This window comes from Symphalangus syndactylus, chromosome 1, assembly GCF_028878055.3.
Source record: "Symphalangus syndactylus isolate Jambi chromosome 1, NHGRI_mSymSyn1-v2.1_pri, whole genome shotgun sequence".
NCBI lineage: Eukaryota > Metazoa > Chordata > Mammalia > Primates > Hylobatidae > Symphalangus > Symphalangus syndactylus.
The window spans coordinates 148038266-148063374 of NC_072423.2; the positions used below are offsets into that span (position 1 = coordinate 148038266).

The 25109-nt window shown below is 40.5% G+C and overlaps 1 protein-coding gene across 7 annotated transcripts in view; it reads left to right on the plus strand.

Annotated features, from left to right (window-relative positions):
- Nucleotides 1-25109, plus strand: part of DLC1 (DLC1 Rho GTPase activating protein) — a 530175-nt gene that overhangs the window by 327739 nt on the left and 177327 nt on the right. For 2 of the 7 annotated variants that reach the window (XM_055287602.2, XM_055287622.2), the window contains exon 1: nt 2695-3506. The exons of 3 other annotated variants lie outside the window; for them this stretch is intronic. In XM_055287602.2, coding sequence (XP_055143577.1) covers nt 3368-3506 — 139 coding nt within the window. In that variant the 5' untranslated portion in view covers nt 2695-3367. Of the gene's footprint in view, nt 1-2676; nt 3507-25109 lie in introns of those variants that run through there. 2 more of the 7 variants (XM_063637795.1, XM_055287592.2) reach the window with 2 other exon arrangements.

The following is a 25109-nucleotide window of genomic DNA, read 5'->3' on the forward strand; positions in this document are numbered from 1 at the left end:
CCTACAAAGAAAGCAAAATGTAAGAATAATTTAAAGTTGGTTGTGTATTAGAATGGTCTTTATACTATACCCGTAAAATGTAGCTGAGATTCATCCATAAGGGGTTGAAATACCCTCACAGTGAAATTTGGACTTAATGAGTTATAGGAAATGAGAGGCCAAGTTGTCAGCTCTATGTTGGCGTATGGTAAAACCTATAATTAAAGTTCGCCTTGCTCAGAAATGCTTACCTGCACTTCCCCTCCTGAAATACTCTGCCAAGAAAATTTACATTTATGCCATGAGGTTTCCTTTGAAAAAGACAAACAAAACATAAAATCCTCTTAGATAGATGAAGTCTGTGGGTCATTCTACCTAATAAAACCTGCACTAGGAATGGGCAGGTGTTTCTAACACCTACTGAGATGAGCTTCACTGAAGAACTGTTAAGTATTGTCCTAGAGAAAGTGTGTTGCTAAGAGGAGGAGGGTTGTTTTATAACACTTTGGTGATTGGACCTGAGTGCTCTATGGTTACACAGTGTGTGTTGAACTAGACCTTGCTTCTCTTGGCTCATTGCCTTTAATTTCCATAGTCGGTATCACCTCAAACCCATCTGCAGACTTAGGATTCCGCCACACCCTAGGTCCTGTTGGTTATTTTATTTTGGCTAAGATTAAAGAGCATTAGCTCATAGCCTAGTATCGACTGAGTCTAGATAACACTAATGGGTCACTGTCATTACTATCATCGTTAATTTCAGACCAACCAAGTTGATTAGGAAGCTAATGAGTTTTTGAGGCAGACAGCTCTGGGTATGAATCCTGGATCTGCCAATTACTATGTAAACTTTTCAAATTTTTTCTAAGCTTCAAGTTTCCTCACCTCCAAAAACGTGATAATAATACCTATACTGGATCTCTGATGACTTGCTAGTCTATGTACAACACTAGAAGACTTTATCATACATTACAGGGACTTAATGAATGCTTATTTCCCTTTACTGCTCCCCTTCCTTTCTGTGTTTAGGTATAGAAAAGCTTCCTACCGTTATAGTCAGTCACTTTGCACGACACAAACAATCAGCTGTTAATATTCATGCTGGGAGTGATTGTGTGTCCCTAACTTTCTCAGAGATCTAGATTGGAAACTCAGGTGAGGTCAGTGCCTAGGAGGAGTTAGGAATCCAGGCTGCATTTTCCTCTGTGTTCCTATAACATTTTGCATAACACTTTGAACATGCTTCTACCTTGAAACTTATCACAGTATTTTGGAATCATTTTTGGTCAGTGTGATATTTCCTCCTCAAAGACCGAGTTGAGGTCTTATTCATCCTAAAGTTCTGCAGGCCTAAAACAGCATCTGGTGAAGGGCACTGCCCATACCATGGGTACTTCATGCCATTCCTCTGCGAAACAGCTCCAGATGACATGATTCAACATGCTTCAAGGTGCCCAGACCTCTTTGAAGGAGAAACACACACAAACTTTGGGGACATTGTTTTAGAATGGAACCAGGCATTAGGCAAGGATATTTTCTGAAGATCTTTAATAGAGGATTTTCATTCGGAATTGGCCCCTGCAGGCACAGAGTTATATCTACTTCAGCAGTTAGCATGCATTCTCTCCTAATCTACGTCCAGTCCAAGGATAAGGCAAAGACATGGATATCTACCATGAAGTACATTCTCAATGGGGACATTCATGAGCTTTAACAGTTTGGGAACAATACAGTTTAGTACATATGGGTTATTAATAAGCATTGGTACTAATACTAGTTATAATTCATGAGCACAATCTCACTATTTTCATAATCATCCTTTGTATAATTGTTAAAGATATATGTGAAAATAATACATGTTGTAGGAATTAGAAGACTCAGGAGATCAGTGTGGGTTGAAAATGACTTTGTGTGTAAAAATAATTATGGTAATAATTAGCATTCGCATGACTTCTTGCAATTTACAAAGTGTTTTTACAACATTCTCTCATCTTGCAAAGGTTATGAACTGGCCTTTAGATGCTATCTTATGCCAATATTAAGTTTCCCTGCCAAATCTTGTGCATTATAAGGTAGGATTTGGTAGACAGAAAAAAAAAAAGAGGATTAATAATGCATTTAAAAGGCAAAAAATCTGCCAAATTTATTGGCGTAGAAATAGATTTGGCATTTTAGAAACTAAGGCACATATCTTGTAAAAGAAGCAGTTGGCTCATATTTTGATTTCACAGGGCTTGGCATTTTTTTTACATTTTCGGGGATGAGTTTTTGATGTGCAATTGTAATGGGCAAGTTCCCTTACTTGGAACTAGAAGATTCATAAAATCAGGGGATATTTGAAACTTTTTAAGGGGCAAAACCTAGAGTGACTTGATTAAACCACTGTAAGTAGAAGTATGCTTAGAGAGAAAATGTGAGGAGCTGATCAGTATTGCATTTAAAACTCAGGTATCCATTTATTTTATTTATTTTAGAGACAGGGTCTTGCTCTGTCCCCCAGGCTGGAGTGCAGTGGGGGTGACCACGGGTCACTGCAGCCTGGAACTCCTGGGCTCAAGCGATTTTTCCCTCTCAGCCTCCCAAGTAGCTGGGACCACAGGTGCATGCCACCACACCCGCCTAATTTCTTGTAGGGGTGGGGTCTTCTTTGTTGCCCAAGCTGTTCTCAAGCTCCTGGCCTCAAGCGATCCTCCAGCCTCAGCCTTTCCAGGTGCTGGGATTACAGGCGTGAGCCACATTGCCTGGCCTCTCTGGTCTCCATTTCTTAGAGGGAATCCCGACTGATGTGTAAAATCCTCCTTCCAGCCCTATCTTCCTTCCCACAACCACAACTAAAGGTTGAACTTCCTATCTCATCAACCGACTAATGTAAAACCAAGAGTTAATGAGATAAAAATGAGTTACTAAATTGCAAACGTTCTTGAGAATCAACCTTAAAAGTTAAAGACAAGGCCACCTGCCAGCCCCACCCTCCCACCTCCCCTGCTTGCTTGCCTCCCGCGCTACGTTTCGCTTTGAAAACGCAAGGTCACCTGGACTGCCCCTGAAGGGGAGACCTGCTACGTGACCCAGGAGCAGCCCGGCGCGGACCCAGGTGAGTCATTGCGTTACACAGGAAGCGAGACGCCTCCGGATAGCTGGGCTGCAGCTCGCGCGCCCTGCGAGGGTGTCACCGGCGCAGGGTAAGCCTTTCCAGATGTGGCCGCCGCGCGCGCTTGGCCGCGGGCCAGGAGGCCGCCTGCAGTCGGCGCTTCCAGGGGCCGCAGTGCCAGCCGCAATGCCGGCCTCCTGAAGGCAGGCGACAGCCTGCGGCCGGGAGCACAGCGCGGGGCGGAGGACGGAGGCATGGTCGCGGCGTCCGGGCTGCGCTGAAGGCGTCTGCCAGCGGATGGGGGACCCCAAGGCCCACGTGATGGCGCGCCCCCTGCGAGCCCCTCTCCGGAGGTCCTTTAGCGATCACATCAGGGACTCCACAGCCAGAGCCCTGGATGTCATTTGGAAAAACACCAGAGACAGACGGCTGGCAGGTGAGAGGCAGAGGGGGATTGGAGACCGGGGGTGAGGGGTATTAAAAAGAAAACAATTTACTGCGAAGACGCAGTGATGAGCTTGGATCATGAATGATCTCATCAGCTGGGTGAAGTTTCATTCTTCTCATGGCAGTGTGTTCGGTCTCCCTTTCTCTAGCATTTAATGTTGATGGAGTGTTGAGATTTTTGTGTGTTTGTTTTGTGTAACGCCGCTCTGGTTACTGGTCTGATGATTTCTAGATAAGGAATGATGAGAGTTGTGGGGTTTTTTAACCTTGAAAAGAGAAGCAAGGTCCTTGTGACTGTCAGGAAATCGGTAGTGAAGAACAACTGCCGCAAAAGCCCTGAGCTCCGCGGGGCTGTCTCGGGTTAGCTTTGGAAGTGAAGCTGATCAGGTGTGAGGTGCCCTGGCGTGTGCGCAGGAGAGGAGCCTGGCAGGTCTGTGTGTCAGTGGAGTGATGGGCGCTGCCCAGTGAAAGCCTGCTGGTATTTCCTCTGGCAGCCTGGAGCTACTCTCGGTTCCAAGAGGGTGTCATGTATGCCAGAGGTAGGCGTTTGAAATATAATAAAACAAATACAGTGGTGCAATTCAAGTGCTCTAGGGCTCATGTGACAGCTACCAAATGGTAGACTGTGTTTGCAAGGGTCCAGTGAGGAGATGGGGACTTCTGTCCGATTCTTACTTTGGGATGAAATAGCATCTCACTACGATATGAAAAAACTCCGAATTCGGGTAGGGTTTCCCCATAGCGTTTATGGTGCCTTCTTGTTTGCTCTCTAAGTCTGTGTTCCTATGCCATCTACATGGATGGGTCAAAGACTGTGTTTTCTTAACCTTTTTGGTCAATCAGGTTGTTTTCCATATACTGAAGGAAGGTCTAAATTTACAAATATGAGAGGTGGCCTCTAAGAGTCAATACAGAGTTCTGTGCTGTGTTCTTAATAAAAGGTATTTTGATTTTCACGTAATTGTCCTGATATGACTTGAAGAGGGGAAATTTAAAGTGTGCGATTGTGATAAAGCAGATTGTGAAGATAACATGCTAGTTTCATGCCCTCATAAACTCTAATCTGTTCTGAATGCACATGAAAATCTTTCTCCCTGTTACACTAAACAATATTCCCCAGGACTGACAGAGAAAGTAAACAATGTCAAGTCGAACCATTAGGTAGGGAAGGCAGCAAAATATTTTAAATTTAACCATTTTATTATTGTTTAGAGGAAAATGTGGCACCCTAAAGAAATACAACTTTCCAATATAATTTTTTATTTAATTCTTTAAGGTATATGATCTCATTTGCAATTAACCGGAAGAAGTTTAAGATGTAAGATTAGGGAGTAAAAAATTCACAACTATAATTGGTTGACAATTTAAAAGAAAAGGTAGTTTCTTCATAGTTGTCTTGTTTAATAAACAATGCCGCAAATGAAAAGATTCTATAAATAATATCTTACTAAAGGTAATGCAAAAATATCTTGTTGTAGTTTAGCATTTTAGTTTGAAAGTAAGACTAATTCAAACATTTATGCTTCTGAGATTTCCTCTGACATTTTCATAAATAGCCTTTGACAGCTGATGAGAATAATAACATCCTCTAAGAATAAGAATATTATCCCTGGAAAGTTGTTCTCTTTCTTCTTATTTGTCTGTTATATATTAATACTACGTTTGGAGTCAAAACATAACAGCAAGTGTAAATTAATGAAAACACTTAGAGAAAAACGGTGACTTTTTATGTGTGATGAAAAATCAAATGTTTTCACAACTCTAGCAGCAAATAGGATTTTTACAGCTCTAGGTCCATTGAGGGAAATAATTCTTTATGTTGACCAGGTTTTCTAAGAGCAGTATGGACCTCTGAAGTAATTCACACAGTAGAGAATCCACATACTGTGCCTCAAAGGAAAAGACTTTGGCTATGACAACTGACTCTGATTTTGGGGGACCTGGACAATTTTGGTGTCGTCCTCACTCTTGGCTCATGGCTAGAAGCTCAATTAGTCAAATGAAGATTGACTTAGTGCACAGCCAAACCTCAAGAGCGCTTGCTTCCATCCCTTTCTCTCAAGCTTCTCCTCTGCACTCAACCCTTCCACTCACCAAACGTTAACTAATGGCTGCTAATGATCCACAAAAAGTCACTTCTCTGAACACCAGAGAAAATCTTTGTTATATGTCATACCACCTTGCCTTCGTGTGCAGAAAAGCGGGCAGTAGAAAGTCCAAACCCTTTTCTTTATGTTGTGAAATTAATGAGGTAACAGGTAAAAAGTGTTTTTTAAGTCTCTGGAAGAGAATACTTCTGTTAATAGTACCTAGAATGTTATTTCGGTGATGATATTCCTGACTTTCATCAGGTTTCTCAAAAACTAATCTGAGATTTTAGTTTCTTTCACCTAACCAAAGGGTTTGGTCGTGGGATAACATTGTAAGTTTCCTTGTTAGGTATATTCTCATTCATTCTCTCTCTCTTTCTCTCTTCTCTGTCTCTCTGTCTCTCCCTCCCTCCTTCTCTCCCTCCCTCTCCCCTTCCCCCTTACACACACACACACACACACACACACACACACACAGTTCTGCTATCCCAAATGATGTCATGTACAAAAACCATCATTTACATCTCTTTGTCTTAAACTCCCTTCTACATGAAACAGGGAGCCTGTCTGTTATTTTTAAGCATCTGCAGCCTTTTATAAACAATATACAGAATTCTTGCTAGGAAAAGGCCTTCAGTTTGTGAGGAAGGACAGATCAGATTGTCTTACTTGCATTCCCCTTTATATATGATCCACTTTTTCTGCCCAATTACATCCCACAGGATTTCTCTTAATCCTATCCTCTACAACCATTATTCCCAACCCCAAGGTACTCTGTCTTCTTTGCTAAAAGCAGAGGATGGTATTGAGTTTTCAGTGAATTAGAACTTTGAGGATGACAGTGGTTGAGAGATGCAGGCGACAGCTTTTTGCTGGATGAAGTGTGCTTCCTTCTTAAAGCTCCTCTGTGTTCTCACCCCCTCCCCTTTGATCCATGGACATCTTGTCAGCAGGGCACATCACATTCCTGAAGGGCAGTTGCCTCTTAATCCTTCCACAGAGGGCCTTGTAGCCTGCTTTTGTGCCCACAGATCTCTTTATCATTCTTGTGAAACCTATGGATCACTTCTCAGATTAATCTTTTTAAATGCGTAAATAAAATATGTAGAATTATAGAGGAAACCAATTATAGTGAAATACAGTTATCAAAGTTTTCAAAACATAAAATTATGATGTACTAGTATACCGTGAATGAATTATATAGAAGGATAATGTCTTTAAAATATGGAGAAGTAGGTATAAGTTAAAAGCTATTTTTGTTTGTTTTGTTTTTTGTTTTGAGACGGAGTCTCGCTCTGTCACCCAGGCTGGAGTGCAGTGGCGTGATCTCGGCTCACTTTAAGCTCTGCCTCCCGGGTTCATGCCATTCTCTTGTCTCAGCCTCCCAAGCAGCTGGGACTACAGGTGCCCGCCACCAAGCCTGGCTAATTTTTTTTTTTCTATTTTTTGTATTTTTAGTAGAGATGTGGTTTCACCGTGTTGGCCAGGATGGTCTCAATCTCTTGACCTTGTGATCTGCCCGCCTCAGTCTCCCAAAGTGCTGGGATTACAGGTGTGAGCCACCGTACCCGGCCAGTTAAAAGCTATTTTTAAAGGCATCGGGCACACACTGTTGTAATTTAACTCAACTAAGAACCTTAAGTTGTGCATTAACCTGGTCTTTGACTCATCTCCTTGTCACTCACCATTATAGATAGGGAATCCTGGGAGGCAACGTCCACAGCTAGGTCACAAATTTGTGAACCTACAATTTGACTCTTTGGTGGCTGAATGACCACAAGGCACAGATCCGCCCAGTAGCTGGCCAGTAAGGTCATGTGAACACCTTAAATGTGTTATTCACCCAGACAAGCCTGGGTGAACACTTGTGGACAGGAAAATGCCAATCATGTACGATTTGGAGTAGGTCTAATAGTGACCATCACTGTGGAGTAGGGATGAATGTAAGTGATATTCTATGATATCTACAACAACTGTAAACTGATATGCCAATGTCCAGTTTCTATTGGTGGCAAAGTCACAGGGACAGCTAAGACCACTGAAGAGGGGCAGGATAATTTGCCAATATTTGTAAATTGGAGGAAATGCTACATTTCAGTTAGAGCTTAGTGACAATGCAAACATAATGTTTCCTCATCCAAGTTCATAGGCCCCTGAATCTCTGTTTAATACTTGCTGTGGCTTTTAAATACCTGTAGTCAAAAATTCTCAGACTGAGATGCTAGGCTTTCCTACATAAGCTGGGTGAAATTCCTTGATGTACGTTTGACAAAGCTCCACAAACAAATTTGGACTGATAGACTGATAAGACTGCCTATAAGGAAAAATAAAAGAAATTAAAAATTGAGGCTAGAGAGCCTGAAAGTCAGGCAAAGCCAAGACTACACATGCACAGCTTTCTTCAGTTTAGACAGTGGAATGAACAAATAAGCTGAAAGAAATTAAATACTAGTCTTTTCTATTTGTTTGTTTGTTTTTTGAGACAGAGTTTCACTCTGTCACCCAGGCTGGAGTGCAGTGGCGTGATCTCGGCTCACTGCAACCTCCACCTCCCTGGTTCAAGAGATTCTCCTGACTCAGCCTCTCGAGTAGCTGGGATTACAGGCAACCACCATCTTGCCTGGCTAATTTTTGTATTTTTAGTAGAGGAAGCATTTCACCATGTTGGCCAGGCTGGTCTTGAACTCCTGACCTCAAATGATCCACCCACTTTGGCCTCCCAAATTGCCGAGATTATAGGCATGAGCCACTGGGCCTGGCCAATACTAGTCTTTATTTAACAACATCTAATAAAGTAAGAGCTACTAAATAGTATCAATGACACTGACTTTTTAAAAGAAGTGGTTTCTTCTCTCAATTTGGGGAACATGACATATAAGGGAAAAAGTCTAAATGCCTCCACCTGATTGAGATATGTGGTGTCACATTATTTCCATAGCTAAACATTTAAGAGTCTGGGTACTGTGGCTCACGCCTGTAATCCCAACAATTTGGAGGCCAAGCAGGAGGACTGCTTGAGGCCTGGAATCCAAGACCAGCCTGGGTAACAGAGCAAGACCTTGTCTCTACAAAAAATTGTAAAAATTTAGCCAGGTTTGGTGGTGCCCACCTGTAGTCCCAGGAGCTGAGTCAGGAGAACCACTTGAGCCCAGGAGTTCAAAGTTACAGTTAGCTATGATCATGCCACTGCACTCCGGCTTGAGTGACACAGCAAGACCTCATCTTCTAAAAAAAGAAAGTAAAACAAACAAAAACATTTAAGAGAAAGAAGAAAAAACTGAATTGCTTATGAAGAGGGCAAGAAAATTTAGGTAAACCTCAATCCAAGTGAGAGTCAATAGACATAAAATAAATTCTTCAAGTAACTACATGAGATTGAAATCTCCTGAGGTATTTTGTGGAGTATTCAGGATCATATGTCTTTTGCAAAATAGATTTTTATATTGCAGCTGATCAGTCCTCCAATTCACTAGCAAAATGAGTGCTGGACACACTCTGTGGTACATTGGCTCTCAGTTCAGTGGGGCATCGGGTATTCTGGCCCACCTCCGAGGAAGGGCAACCACAAACATTGACTCCTGTGAACTGTTCTCTGCTCCTTTGGTTCACAGTGAAAAGCAAGTAAGGGCATATGTAATGCCTTTTAACCATGAGTGATGTAGGCCTCAAAATATGCAGCCTCTTCTAGTAAACAAAGACTTTTCCAATCATAGGCAACACCAGAGGAGATTTTTAAAGACAGACAACCATTAGGGAAGCTTCATGAGATACTGCAATGTGAACATGTATCTAGATTAAGTTAAATGATACTGATTAGACAAAAAGAGCAGCATGTTGATGTCAAGGGTGGCTTTGATGAGAGAATGTATTATATAGTGGCTTAGAGAGTTGCCTGCAACCTCAGGCTGCCTGGGGCTCAGTCCTGGCTCTCGCACTGGGTAATAATAGGCAAGTCAGCGTTCCTTGCTAATACAAACAGGATAACAGTACCTATGTCATGAAATGGTTTTAAGGATTAAATGAGCTACTCTGCAAAGTGCTTAGAGGAGTCATTGACATATACTAAGCATTCCATCAGTTTCAGCTCGTGATACCCTACTTCCTGAGGGCCTTCACCTTGTTAGCATGACACCCCTATAATTGGCTCAGGGCTTTTGGGCAAAAGTGGTTCAACCAGTCCAAAAAAAAAAAAAAAGAAAAGGTAAAATGTCAATGGCAAATGGAATAGATTTCTGTATCTCTGGAGAGAAACAAAGAAGGATCTACTGGAGGTGATTTTTGTACAGATCTTTGTGGACTCCAAAAGGAAATGACTGGAGAATAACTGATTCCACACATTGATGAGGGAATCAGTCCTTGCATATGAGCTTGTCAAGCTAGATATACAATATCTGAAAGTTTTCCTAAGCACGTTGGGACCTGCTTTGAAAATTGCTGTATAGATGGAGCCAAACATGGAAAAGAGCAGCAGCACCAGCAGGCCTGGGCTTTCAAGCACGTGGCTCAGCTCTGGTATGGGAAAAAAATATGCTAAATGTCAAGGCTGCCACTTGAAAGGGATGTTTCGCACACCTCCCTTTCTGCAACAAGACTTCTGTGACTTTCTTTATTTAAAGGAGTATGCATGCACTGCATGGTCTGCACATTTTACCAAAGGCCACTGTAATTACAATACCTAGATATGTCCAAAATCAAAGGCCTGGTAGGAGGGTCATATTAATTTGTCACACATCTACTTAAGGATCTGAGGCTATCTCATAAAGCAAAGACTGGATTTAAACGAACATTCCTCTGGAAGTTCTCTATTCCAAATGAATTATTTAGGTATAGTTGGAAGTTAAACTTGAATATTTTTTAATTTTTTTTTTTTTTTTTTTTTTTTTTTGAGACAGAGTCTCTCTCTGTCACCCAGGCTGGAGTGCAGTGGCATGATCTTGGCTCACTGCAAGCTCTGCCTCCTGGGTTCACACCATTCTCCTGCCTCAGCCTCCCGAGTAGCTGGGACTACAGGCGCCCGCCACCACGCCCAGCTAATTTTTTTTGTGTGTGTGTGTTTTTAGTAGAGACGGGGTTTCACCATGTTAGCCAGGATGGTCTCGATCTCCTGACCTCGTGATCTGCCCGCCTCAGCCTCCCAAAGTGCTGGGATTACAGGCATGAGCCACTGCGCCTGGCCATGTTTTTAAATTTCTTAGTCTAATTACTTAGTTTTAATAATAATGTGTCCTTTTTTTTTTTTTTTTTTTTTGACAGAGTGTTGCTTTGTTTCCCAGGTTGGAGTGCAGTAGTATCATCATAGCTCAATGCAGCCTTGAACTCCTGAACTCAGCAATCCTCCTGCCTCAGCCTCCCCTCAGCAGCTAGGACTATAGGGTTGTGGCTAATCTTTTGATTTTTGTAGAGGTAGGGTCTTGCTCTATCACCCAGGGTGGTCTCAAACTGCTGGCCTCAAGTAATCCTCCCAGTTGGGATTATAGGCACAAGCCACTGTGCCCAGCTTGTCACTCTTGGAGAAAGAAGATACGCCATTCAGCTGGCATATGCTGGAGTTGTTTGTGTGTGATGATGATGGATTTGCATTGATCCCTCTGTGCTCTTCCCTGTAGCTTAAGGACAACCACTGACATTTCTGAAGCTGTAGTTACTAATGAAGACCTAGCCATGTAAAAGAACACAGTTATTTAGCCCCATAATTGTCAAACTCACGACTATAGTACTGCTTTTACTCTTCTTAGGCACAGCCAAAGACAAGGCATGTGCTTTCTTAGAATATGAATGAGGCCAGGCGCGGTGGCTCACACGTGTAATCCCAGCATTTTGGGAGGCCCAGGCAGACAGATCGCGAGATCAGGAGATTGACACCATCTTGGCTAACACAGTGAAACACCGTCTCTACTAAAAATACAAAAAATTAGCCGGGCGTGGTGGTGGGTGCCAGTGGTCCCAGCTACTCGGAGGCTGAGGCAGGAGAATGGAGTGAACCTGGGAGGCAGAGCTTGCAGTGAGCCGAGATGGCGCCACTACAGTCCAGCCTGGGAGACAGAGCAAGACTCCGTCTCAAAAAAAAAAAAAAAAAAAAAAAAAAAAATGAATGAAGTGTGGAACCCAACAGTAGGTGGCTGACATCATTTGGACGTGCTGTTGATGAGTATGTAAGTGCCAGAACCTGTGTTAAAACCTCCAGAGGCATTTTCTCATTTAATCTTCAAAATAATTTGGAGAAATAGGTACTATTTGAGTACCACTTAAGTTAGGACATTTTTTGCTACCTTAAGATTCCATTAGTAAATGTCCATGGAGAAAGGTCAGAAACTTCCAAGCTTGTCAATCGTCACTATTTAATCCCACAAGGTTTTATTGAGCATCTTTTGTATGTAGAACACTGTGCTAGGCACTGAATGGCGAACACAACAGACACAACCGTTGCCCACTGGCCGCAAGTATGACCCGTCGGCACTAACTTGGAACTCTAGGGAGCATGAGCTTTTTATGAAAGAAGAATCGTACAATGTCTCTTGGTCACTGAGAGGCATCTGAGACTCATCACTGAGTTAAATCAGCGATTCTCAGCTTGCAAGGGGGCAATATCAGAAAGGGGCATAGGTAGCTTTTAAAAATATATTCAATCAACATATTGTATTAATAGCACACGCTGAACCTTGCAAAATGCTGAAGATAAAGAAAGGAAGTGGCCAGGCGCAGTGGCTCATGCCTGTAATTGCGGCACTTTGGGAGGCCGAGGCCGGCGAATCACGAGGTCAGGAGATCGAGACCATCCTGGCTAACACGGTGAAACCCCGTCTCTACTAAAAATACAAAAAAAAAATTAGCCGGGCATGGTGGTGGGCGCCTGTAGTCCCAGCTACTAGGGAGGCTGAGGCAGGAGAATGGCGTGAACCCGAGAGGCGGAGCTTGCAATGAGCCGGGATCAGGCCACTGCACTCCAGCCTGGACAACAGTATGAGCCTGTCTCTAAAACAAAAAGAGTCAGGCAAGTTAGTGCATCATCCTTAATGAACTAGCCATTCTTCTCTTTATAAGACAAAAAGACTTGTTATTCCAAAGTGCTATAAGGTTGTATTTTTAATCATATTTTTAAAAATGACATACTGACTTGTTTTCAAAGTTTAAAAGTACTAAAGTCTAAAATATGCCACTATCTAAGACAGAGTGATCTCAACCGATTTAGAAATCAGAATGAACTAAAATTGGAAGTTATACTTTAAATATTTCAATTGACACATGAGATTACCCTCAGAGTTTAGCACATATGGGCTGTAGAACTGAAACACATTGTCCTGAGTTATTGTTGATTCCACAGAATTTCAGCCAACAACAGAACCACTCTTAATAAAAACAAATTATCAACTTCTAGACAATCAAAATCACCAAGGTATAGTGAAAAGACATGGCATTATTATTGCTTGATGAAATCTTGGTTGGTGATTTTTGAAAGCCCTGATACCATAACGTAACCCTTCTCTGTTGGTTCTTTATTTACATGAGCACATCTAGGCAACTGCACACACACACACACGCACACACACTCCTCAGGAATCATATGACTTCAAAGAACTTTTCTTTACAAAAGATTGAAGATTCCTGAGTTATAGGTTGCTTGTGTAAAAGTCATAACATCTGATTGTTGACACTATGCAATGGGGGGAACAGCACATTTTATGGTGTCTAGACTTTGTTTTATCTGGTTGATTTTTGGTGACATATTTAGCTTTTTGTAGACAATTCTCAAATTACTGACTCAGCATTCAGTGTGGTTCAGTTTATCATGATCCATCATCTCTAATCTAGTTTTGAATAGCAGGATGTTGTAGGTCCAGATTGAAGTGTGACCTTTGAATGTTTTTCATTCATGGTTGATTACTATATCCTAGAGGTCTAGACAGTGTTATTGGTTTCTCACCAACATAAACATCTGGCAGAAAAAAAAAAAGAGCTAAACTAGATGAGTAAGAACATTCCTAATCTACCTTTACGATATGCTATATTTAAAATATAACTTTTTTGCAAAATGCAGCCCACCACAGGTCTAAAAGTATGCCATCAAACATATTGTTTTTCAGCTCTGATAAGACCTCTTTGGACTCTAATGTTTCACTGATGAAAACAAGTTTGAACATGTAATTTCAGGCTGCACTAGAAACATCTTTCTTTTGTGTTGTTACAAGAAGCTAGAATTTCATTTAGTGAATTCCAGCCAAATGAAATTAGCAGGTGCATGTCAACTCATGTGTAGCTCATGGCCGGACAAATGGGTTGGTAAACCAATGAAGATGAGGAAGACCAACTCATATGTAGCTCATGGATGGACAAATGGGTTGGTAAACCAATGAAGATGAGGAAGACCAACTCATGTGTAGCTCATGGATGGACAAATGGGTTGGTAAACCAATGAAGATGAGGAAGACCAACTCATGTGTAGCTCATGGATGGACAAATGGGTTGGTAAACCAATGAAGATGAGGAAGACCAACTCATGTGTAGCTCATGGATGGACAAATGGGTTGGTAAACCAATGAAGATGAGGAAGACCAACTCATATGTAGCTCATGGATGGACAAATGGGTTGGTAAACCAATGAAGATGAGGAAGACCAACTCATGTGTAGCTCATGGATGGACAAATGGGTTGGTAAACCAATGAAGATGAGGAAGACCAACTCATGTGTAGCTCATGGATGGACAAATGGGTTGGTAAACCAATGAAGATGAGGAAGACCAACTCATGTGTAGCTCATGGCCGGACAAATGGGTTGGTAAACCAATGAAGATGAGGAAGACCAACTCATATGTAGCTCATGGATGGACAAATGGGTTGGTAAACCAATGAAGATGACGAAGACCAACTCATGTGTAGCTTGTGGCTGGACAAACGAGTTGGTAAACCAGTGAAGATGAGGAAGACTGATGATGAGGCCAAACCCAAAGCACATGGGCATTAGTTATCAGGCCTTCTAATGTTATTATCAGGCCTTCTAAATTTTATTTCACCTAAGTTGACTTTAAGATTCTAACAGTTTTTTATTGTATTAGAACTATGCAAAGGGCTTTCTTTTTTGTTTGTTTTTTCAATACTAAGTCTTGCTCTATTGCCCAGGCTGGAGTGCAGCGGCAGGATCTCAGCTCACAGCAACTTCTGCCTCCCAAATTCAAGTGATTCTTGTGCCTCAGCCTCCCGAGTAGCTGGGACTACAGGCACCTGCCACCATATCTGGCTTATTTTTGTATTTTTAGTAGAGATGGGGTTTCACCATGTTGGCCAGGCTGGTCTCGAACTCCTGACCTCAAATGATCCTCCCACCTCAGCCTCCCAAAGTGCTGAAATTACAGGTGTGAACCACCACGCCCAACCCAAAGAGCTTTCTTAACAGCCAGAACTTTCCAGGATAGAGTAATGTGCTACTGTGACAAAGGGAGAAACTAGGTCTTTTTCTTTATGTTGGGGCTACCAACCCCATCCAACCAAACAACAAGCAAAACATGCCCAGAGCCATGAGTACCAGGTAAAGAATGTGGATGATAACATCACAACCCAGAATGCTTCCCTTGTAGATGGAACACACATCCATGTCATGACACTAACACTGGAAATTTTATAATTAGAATATTATAAGTTTATAAAATATGCATTAGCAATTCCAATTTACGTACAAGAGTTACTGCATAGTATTTTTTCTTCCTTTTTTTGTTTGCTAAAGAAAGAAAGGCAGAGAAAGATTTCCTTTAGTTCTTCAGTGATTATGTGTATAAATTGATGACTTAGAACTTAAGACTATGTTTCCAGCAAAGCTCTTTGGCTCCGCATAATCATTGCACAACTGAATATAAACATAGAGGGTAAACAGCAGAATAATTATGTCAAACCAGTGCCTGAAAATCCATTGTAAATGCCCTTTGCACTATTTTAGACAATAACAACATTCTATGACCAACCACCCTGTGCATACCCCAAGGATTAGCATATCATAGCCAAGTGTTAATACACTGGAAGATGGAAAAATTAAATTAAAACATTTAATTTAACAAGGAAGGAAGGGAAGAGGGAGGGAGGAAAGGAAAGGAGGGGAGGAGACGGGAGAGGAGAGGAGAAGAGGGGAGGGAAGGGGAGGGGAGGGGAGAGAAGAGGAGAGGAGGGAAGGAAGAAGAGAAGGAAGAAGGAAAAGAAAAAAAAAAACCCACAGCCTAGGAAGGACATTTGCAGAAAGATGATGGTAAACGACCATATGCTGTCTTGAAGACTATGACAAATGGATCAAAACTGGACACCCAGTTTCTCAGCCACTACCACACACATTCCGAGCTCCCATTCTTGTGAGGCCAGTTCACAGAAAATGTTTTTATTTCTGTGACCCTGAGCAGGACTCCCACTTTGCTGCATAAAGTATTTTCTGAGTGAACCTTCGTGGCCTTCCATCCTCATTAATCTCTACCACCTACCCACACATACTCCCACTCTCAAACTTCTTTTGTGATTGTCTACTATTTTTCTTTACCCATTTTTTTATTTAAAGTAAGATATCGAGTGTAATAAGCTCATAATGTATAATTTGTCCTTGTGTGTAAATACTTTCTTTGCCCTGTTCCATATTTCTCTCCCTATTCAAACTTAAAAATATTTTAGTGAATTAATAAAAGACCATAATTTAAGCTATCCCCTTGTCTTGAAATAAAGTCCATGTTTTTAAACCACATTAAGTAATGTCTCTGTGTTTAAATGGAGCTTAGGAAAATAGCATTTGACAACTTTTATTACTATAGGAAAAAGCTGACCCATACGTTGTACAAATTGAGCTCTGAGGGTCAGAAGCCAAGTGCTTTTAATAACTTTTGAAGAGTAGGTAATCTCTGTTCACTTTGAAGACTGAAGTATGTACTAATTGTTTTTGTAAAGTGAAGGTGATGTTGCTCTAGTTAATGGGCCATGCAGTTCTATCCTGGGACATTTAATCCCAGTGTCTCATGTGGCTTAAGTTGCTGTTTTCATAACATACTCACTGTTTTTTGATTCAATATAATTTGGTTAACGCTTGGAATTGTTATCTTTGCTTCCCAAAAATCTTTTCTCAAAAAATATCTTTAGATGGTTTATCAATTAACTAATACCAAGATTATTTTACTAAATATTTTAAACATCCAAGATTCTCATGTATCTACCACTAACTTAAGTAATAAAACATTGCGGTTGCTGTTACAGCCCCATGTGTGCCCCTCCTGGGTCACATTTCCCTCCTTACCTCCTCTCCCGCTCCCCCTGAAGTTCTCCAGTCCTGAACTTGGTGTTTAATCAGTCTCATACCAGCTTTATACTAGTTACACATTTAAGTGTCCCCAAACAATATTATTTTGCACATTTAAAACTTTTAAGTGTCACCATACTGCAAATATCTTTCTGCAGCTGTCTTTGCTCAGAATGATATTTTTGAGATTATTTGTGTTTGAACACAAAGTTCCTTATTCTGGGCTGGGCACAGTAGCTGACACCTGTAATCCCAGCACTTCGGGAGGCCGAGGTAGGTGGATGACCTGAGGTCAGGAGTTCGACACCAGCCTGGGCAGCATGCTGAAACCCCATCTCTACTAAAAATACAAAAAAAAAATTAGCCAGGTATGGTGACTGCTGCCTGTAATCCCATCTACTCAGGAGGCTGAGGCAGCAGAATTGCTTGAACCCGGGAGGCAGAGGTTGCAGTGAGCCAAGATGGTGCCACTGCACCCCAGCCTGGGTGACAGAGCAAGACTCTGTCTCAATAAATAAATAAATAAAAAGTTTCTTATTCTTATTGCTGTCATATAAATATGCCATAATTTACTTATTCATTATCCTGTTGAAAGGCATCTATGTTGTTTCCAACTATGTGCTTGCATAAGTATTTGCTGTTATGAATATTATTGTCAATATCTCTGTGTGCACATGGGTAGAAATTTTTCTTTGGTAGAGTAATTCATCTAAAGATGGAATTTCATAGTCTAAGATATGTACATCTTATATGGCCAGTGTTCAACATATGCTACACATCCACCAGTGGTATATTAGAATGCTAATCATTATAGAAAAGATACTTTTTCAAATGCTGTAACAATGGCAGAACATTTTCTTTAAAAAAACATAAAAATAAAAGTGGTACGAATAAGATATTACCGAAGTCAAGTTTACATATTTTTATCTATTATATATACATATAAGTTTATATATACATGCACATATATACTTATATATACAGATGTACCGATATAAATTATATATATCGTATAAATATATGATGAATAGTTTTTGAATTACTAATTGAATTCAGCAAAGACTGATGAATAAATTTGGAATGAAACTTATAAATAAGTAATAAGTACTATTTCTCTCATCTTACTGTGGTTTTTTATACAGGTCAAGCTAAAATATAACTGTCTATTTAAAGATGATAATAATATAAAGTTCATTACTTGGGTATAAACTCAGCTAAGGTAGGTGCTGAGGATAGGAAATGGAAGGAGACACCATCTGAGAATTAGAAAAAAAAATGTAATTCAGAGATAACCACTTCACAATAACTTAAGTAACACTGATAATAATACCTAACACAATATTTCCTCCCTCCCAAAAGACTCTTGCAGGCTTCCATGGAGAACAAGGGTTCCCTTGAACAAGTGGAAAATCTGCCATAGGGGACTGACTATTTGCATGTCACTGAAAAAGCAATCCTTTCCCCAAATATTGGATAAATTATCAAGTGGAGGAAGCATTAATTTGTCAAAATCAACATAGAGTATACATTTTTATTCTACTCTATTAAATGCACTAGTAACACTTCATTTTTAAAATGTCTTCTATAAGCAAATCATCATGTCTTAGAATGATATGCATGTTAAAATCCAGTGTCTCTATCTCAGCATCCACTAAGAGAGATTCATAACTAGTGATGGTTATTCTGTTTTGAAGTTCAAACTACTGCCTATGCAGATGATGACCTCTGTACTTGCATTTGTTGTCCATCAAGTAGTCTTTCTTCTGATCATATTGGTAAGTTGGGAGCAATACACTTCATTATGTTTGAATGTCATCTTAAAAATGGTGGTTCATGAGCCAGGCGCAGTGGCTCATGCCTGTAATCCCAGCACTTTGGGAGGCCGAGGCAGGAGGATCGCTTGAGCCCAGGAGCTCAAGGCTGCAAGTGAGTTATGATCGTGCCACTGCACTCCTGCCTGAGTGCCAGGACAAGGCCTCATCTCTAAATAAAAATAAACAAAAGATAAAAATGTGGGTCAATCAACTCTGCATAGTTTCCTGGCAATATTGGTGAATTTGCAATTTTCTTAGTTGAATGACCTTCTTTTCATTTTACTAAGTTGTCCATATATCATTGCTTTAGAATGTCAAGTCCAGAAGGACACAAGTCAAACTTCGTAAAAAAAAAAAATAAAAAATAAAAAAAATTTGGGAGTTTTCCTCAGAATCATGTGATTATCAATTTTCCTCCTAATTTTAATGGCTTTTATCATTTCTTATGAAATATGTTCCCCTCAAGCAAGTCTTTAAAATAGTTCTCTTCTTCAAAATATAAACCCCTATCTTTTTTTAAGTCTCCTAAGTTCAGTTAGAACTTCTCTCTAATAATTACCATTTGTATCCTTCATTTACATATTCAGTCACAACCAATACAGAAATTATTATTTTTAGCACACACCATAATTTGACATTTAGAACTAACACTGTCCCCTACTACACAGTGGCACTCTTACCCCAAGAGAGGGGTCAAGGAAGAAAATATAACAAGGGTTTTTAAGCTGATTTTTTTAGGACTCAGAAAGAAGGTGAGATTGACATTTTGCCTCAACTTCTTGATATCTAAGCTAAACACCTATTAGACACATTCAATGCTTAGAGCTTTTCCTGAATTATTATTTAATGCTTAATAACTCTATGAAGTAGATTCTGTTATCATCCTTGTTTTACAAATGCTGAAACACGTCCTGAAATTTTAAATATCTTGCTCCAAATCACATAACATGTCAAAAATTGAGCTTTTTGTCTTTCCAGCAAAACTTGTGTTTTTCATCTCCATTCACAGCAGTTAGTTTTGTCTCCTCTCTTCTTTCATACCCCACATTTCTTCCACCAGCCAAACCCATCATCTGTACCTGCAAATGCATCTAGACGCTGACCACTTGGCACCACCCTCACTGCCACCACCCTGAGCCAAGCCACCATTGCCTCGCACCTGTGTTCTTACAGTGACTCCTCAGCTGGCCTCCCCACCTCCAGCCTTGCCCCACCCCCTGTAATTCATTCCAAACATGGCGACCAGAGTGATATTTATAAGCATAAACTATATCCTGTCACTCCTCAACTCAAAACCCTCCAATATCTTTCCCTCACACAATAAAATCCCTTCTATGCCCAAGAAGTCTCTGCCTGACCTGGGGCTTGCCTACTCTTCCCACTTCACCTTTTTCTATCCTTTCCCCTGTTCACTTCATTCTATACACTCTGGCCTCTTTGTTGTTCATGACAATTGCTGTTCGCTCATCTTAAAAAATTCTTTTCCCAGACAGTCACATGGCTCTCTCCCTTAATTTGTTCAGGTCTCTGCTGAAACGTTACCTCTACTGAGAGGCCAGTCAGGACGACTCTATTAAAATGGCATTCTCCTCTGAACCAATTGCTATCCACTTCTGGTATATTACATGTGTTTGTTTAGTGTCTCTCTGTCCTTTCAGAATGTAAGTTCCCCTGTGAGACCAGGAACTTAGTATTGTGCATCTTCGTATTCCTAGTGCTTAGAACCGTGCCTGACACGTTAACCTTCGTTGAATGACTTAATCAGTGGACAACTATATAAACCAAAAGGCATACACACAGATTGCCAAAAGAAAGAATGCATATAGTAACATTATATGTTAAAATATGCAAGCACACCTTCTAGAGAACCAACTAAAAGATAAAATAGATATTGGGAATTTGAAGCAAAGCATCTATCTCACATTTTTTCTGAATCAATCAAAATACCCAGAAGCTATTTGAATGAGTTACCCCTCCCTTATATATCACATACATTTTTTTCATAAGCTATCTCGAAATTATGTTCTTTCTTCTATGTTGCTGATTCCTGAAACTCAAAGTACCGTATGTATAAATGATATAGTAGTTACACTTTTATCCTTCGAGCATCAGTTGCATATTTCTTCCTTCCTTTATCCTCCTTTCCTCCTATCTTGTCCTATCCTCACCTTTAAACTCTAATTCTATATTTCCAACTGTCTATTGGACATTTTCCAGTAAATGGGTGTCACACAACATCATATTAAAATGGAATTAACTTCATTATCTCCACAATTAACTTCATTATCCTTTCGTATCCGTTCATCTTCTACAGGTGGCCTTACCTCTCCATCCCTCATGTGAAGTCAATCACAAAATCCTGTCCTGTCCACCTTCTGTATGTCTCTGCGTCTGCCTTGCCTTTCTAGTTCTATGTCCACTGTGAAGGCACAAACTGCCATCGTTCTTACCTAAAGTTAGCATCTTCTGAGCTTGTCTCTATGACCTTAACATCTGCCACTTCAATCCATCATTCATACCACTGCCCTCTTCACTGTTTCACTGTTTATGCTCAGAAACGATCAAGATCATGCAATTTCCAGGCATATCAAACCAAAGCACCTCTACCTGCTTGGGAAGATTTTGTTATCTGGCAACGTTCTACTTAGCCATTCCTGTCTCCTTGCTGTTCCGCTAAAGCACTGTGTTCATTCCTCCTCTGCTGTTTGTGTGTTTTCTTTAACAAATGTACCATGATCCCCTTCATCCAAATTCCTTCCGCTTTTCATTTCTCCTGCTCTTGTAATGTCTAGAACAATGTCAACCTTTACTGATGTCCATTTCATCTGAAGTCTTGTAGCACTTACTGATTTTTTTAAGTTTGTAATTAATTACATGCTTATTTTTATTTCTATTTTTGGCTATTTCATATTTTAGCCTTCTTTACCTAAGTAGATAGGAATATACTTAAACAGAAAAAAAAAAAACCCTTCTGTTGTACTTGTATATAGTGCTGGTATGCACCCTCATAGTTACCAGTATTGTTTTTTCTCAGGCTGCTTAACACACACCAGTTCAAATAAGCCAACATTTCATTGCTTTCTCAGATGAAGCAAGTCTACATTTCTCAGAAGAACCAAGCCTACAATTTAAGCAGGGCAGGTGGAAAAGAAATGAAGGAAATGAGACAGATTTGGAGAAGCTGTGAAAATTTAGAAGACTGTAGTATCTTTATTTTTTAAAAATGTTAATAATAAAGCTCTTCCTCCGCACACCCCATAGACAGAGGTGGATTTATCACACAGCTGATGAATTTCCAGGATCTATCACCGGCATTGACTCTTCCAAGGCCCTAAGGGAGCCTTAGCACTCTGTTCAGGTGTTTTTGTAAAATCCGTAAAATTAAGATCGTGTAAAATTTTAAGTGATTAAAATTCAAATCACTGTGGTTCATTATGATTCACAGCACTGGATAGTCTGTGGGCAATTCTGCATTTATAATTTATTGTGTTGGATGGCCTTGGGGCAGCCAAGTCCTTTTGTATTTATTTTTCATGTCAGGCGCCACTGGAGTGATGGAGTGGGTATTTCATAATTGTAATTTTTAATCTTTTGATTTTTTTTTTTTTGAGATGGAGTTTCGCCGTGTTGCCCAGGCTGGAGTGCAGTGGCATGATCTCGGCTCACTGCAACCTACGCCTCCTGGGTTCACACCATTCTCCTGCCTCAGCCTCCAGAGTAGCTGGGAGTACAGGTGCCCGCCACCAAGCACGGCTAATTTTTTGTATTTTTAGTAGAGATGGGGTTTCACTGTGTTAGCCAGAATGGTCTCAATCTCCTGACCTCGTGATCCACCCGCCTCGGCCTCCCAAAGTGCTGGGATTACAGGCGTGAGCCACCGTGCCCGGCCTAATTTTCTCTCTGTTTTCCTACTTGAAAATGAAATTGAGTATTCTAGAGTCTAGCTCTAGACAGTCTCCCACCCATACGAGAAATAACAGACCCCTGTACAAACAGGAAATGAAATAGAAAGATAGAAACTAATTTTCATGGAGAACATACTATGTTCCTCTGGCTACACAGGCCACTGATAACTTTGAGTGCTGCAACAACCAACTTACAGCAGATTTCATCTTCCCCATTTACGAAGGAGAAAAGTCAAGCTCAAAATAATAGGTAGCTGGTCAAAAGTCACAAAACTAATAAGAACTTAAATTTGGACGTGAGCTTAATTCCCTTGAATCCAAAGTCCATTGTGTTCTTGTAACCTTACAGGGCTTAAGTGAAAATCAGGAAGCAGATATTATAAGTAAATGGGGATATATATGGGTAACTATTTTTAGAAACAAAAATCTAAATTCTCTCCTATCTTCCTATGTTTTTCAGAGCCTATTCTTAAACAAATAGTAAAAATATGATTACTTTCCTGTACTTCTCTGTATTCTGTTGATCTATTACTTCAAGAGACGCAGAGTAAAGCCACAGTTTCCTTAGTGAAGTCGAGGATTTATAATTTGTCAGTCCCTAAAGAAGAATGCGAAGGAGGGGGTATTTGAAAGATCTGAAGAGTTCCGAGTGTGACGCTTAGACTGTTAATCTTCAAGGACTGGAATGTTTTGTTTCTCTCACCCTTGCACTTGTGATTTGCCGGGTGATTCAAGTTCAGATAGCAGCCACTCTAAAACACTATAAGGATTGAAACTTGCTGTGTTTAAGTAGTTACTTAATTGTGGCTCCTTGCCACTTTATAGCCTTGGAGAAGTCCGCTGTTTGTACTTACATGTATTTTATTTCAAGTTGGCTTTTGATGACTTCCCGCTTATATTTTCCGAGGCACTTTTGTAGCTAGAAAACAGCTTTTTCATTGCTTCGGTAAAATGCATACAAAGCTTGCTCCTGACTAAAGACGTTATGAGAGAGAGAGAGAGGTTGCTATTAAGTTCCCATGCACTCCAGCAAGGACAGCTGGTTAGGATTAGAACATTCTACCTTCAGCATGCTGCTTTCCCACAGCCTTTATTTTGTTTATGTTTTTTTTCTTCTTTTCCATAGCTAACATAAACAAAGCCAACATCATATTCTGAGTAGAGTTAGCACTCTTGATGTAATCAGGAAATTCCACTAAATAATTTTTAATGTTGAATAAAGCAAACATTTTATTATCCGAGAATCTGCATTTTAATCAACGCATATATTCTCATGATGACTGACATGTATAAAATAGATTATATTGGTCAAGATCATCTCTACCAATAGCTATAGTGCTATTCACTTGTTCAATGCACATGTCAGAATTGTTGCTTTTTTTTTCCTGAGACAGGGTATTGCTGTGTCACCCAGGCTAGAGTGCAGTGGTATGATCATGGCTCACTGCAGTCCTGAACTCTGGGGCTCAAGTGATCCACCTAAATCAGCCTCCTGAGTAGCTAGAACTACAGGTATGCACCATCTTGCTCAGCTAATTTTTTAACTTTTTTGTAGAGACAGGGTCTCATTATGTTGCCCAGGTTGGTTTCAAATGCTTTTTTTTTTAATGATAAGCATATGTAGTCTTGGGAACTGTGTGAAATTCTAGTAAAGAACATGATTTTGTGACACAAGTCATGACCACCATGGACAACTATTTGTGGCATCCTGATTGCAGTGCTACAGAAGTTTAGGGTGGAACTTGGTCTCGATCATATCTTCCAATAAAAACAAGACAGTGCACAGACTGCAAATAAAAAAGAGGGTCAGAGGCTGCAAAATGCATATAAAGAATAGCCTTCACTCTGCACACTACTAGTATGTACTGGTAGTTACAATTACTCCAAGGCAGTTCTGCCTATCTCTCAAGATCCTGCCTCTGCCTTTTTTTTTTTTTTTTTAAGTTCTGGGATACATGTGCAGAACGTGCAGGTTTGTTACATAGGTATAGAAGTGCCATGGTGGTTTGCTGCACCCATCAACCCATCATCTAGGGTTTAAGATCTGCATGCCTTAGGTATTTGTCTTAATGCTCTCCCTTCCCTTGCCCCCCCATCCCGCAACAGGTCCCACTGTGTGATGTTCCCCTCCCTGTGTCCATGTGTTCTCATTGTTCAACTCCCACTTATGAGTGAGAACATGCGGTGTCTGGTTTTCTGTTCCTGTGTTTGTTTGCTGAAAATGATGATTTCCAGCTTCATTCATGTCCCTGCAAAGGACATGAACTCATTCCTTTTCATGGCTACATAGTATTCCATGGTGTATATGTGCCACATTTTCTTTATCCGGTCTATCACTGATGGACATTTGGCTTGGTTCCAAGTCTTTGCTATTGTGAATAGTGTTGCAATAAACATACGTGTGCGTGTGTCTTTATAGTAGAATGATTTATAATCCTTTGGGTATATACCCAGCAATAGGATTGCTGGGTCAATAACTAGTTCCACCACTTTAAAAATCAGCTACAAGAAAAGTCATTGTTCTTGCAA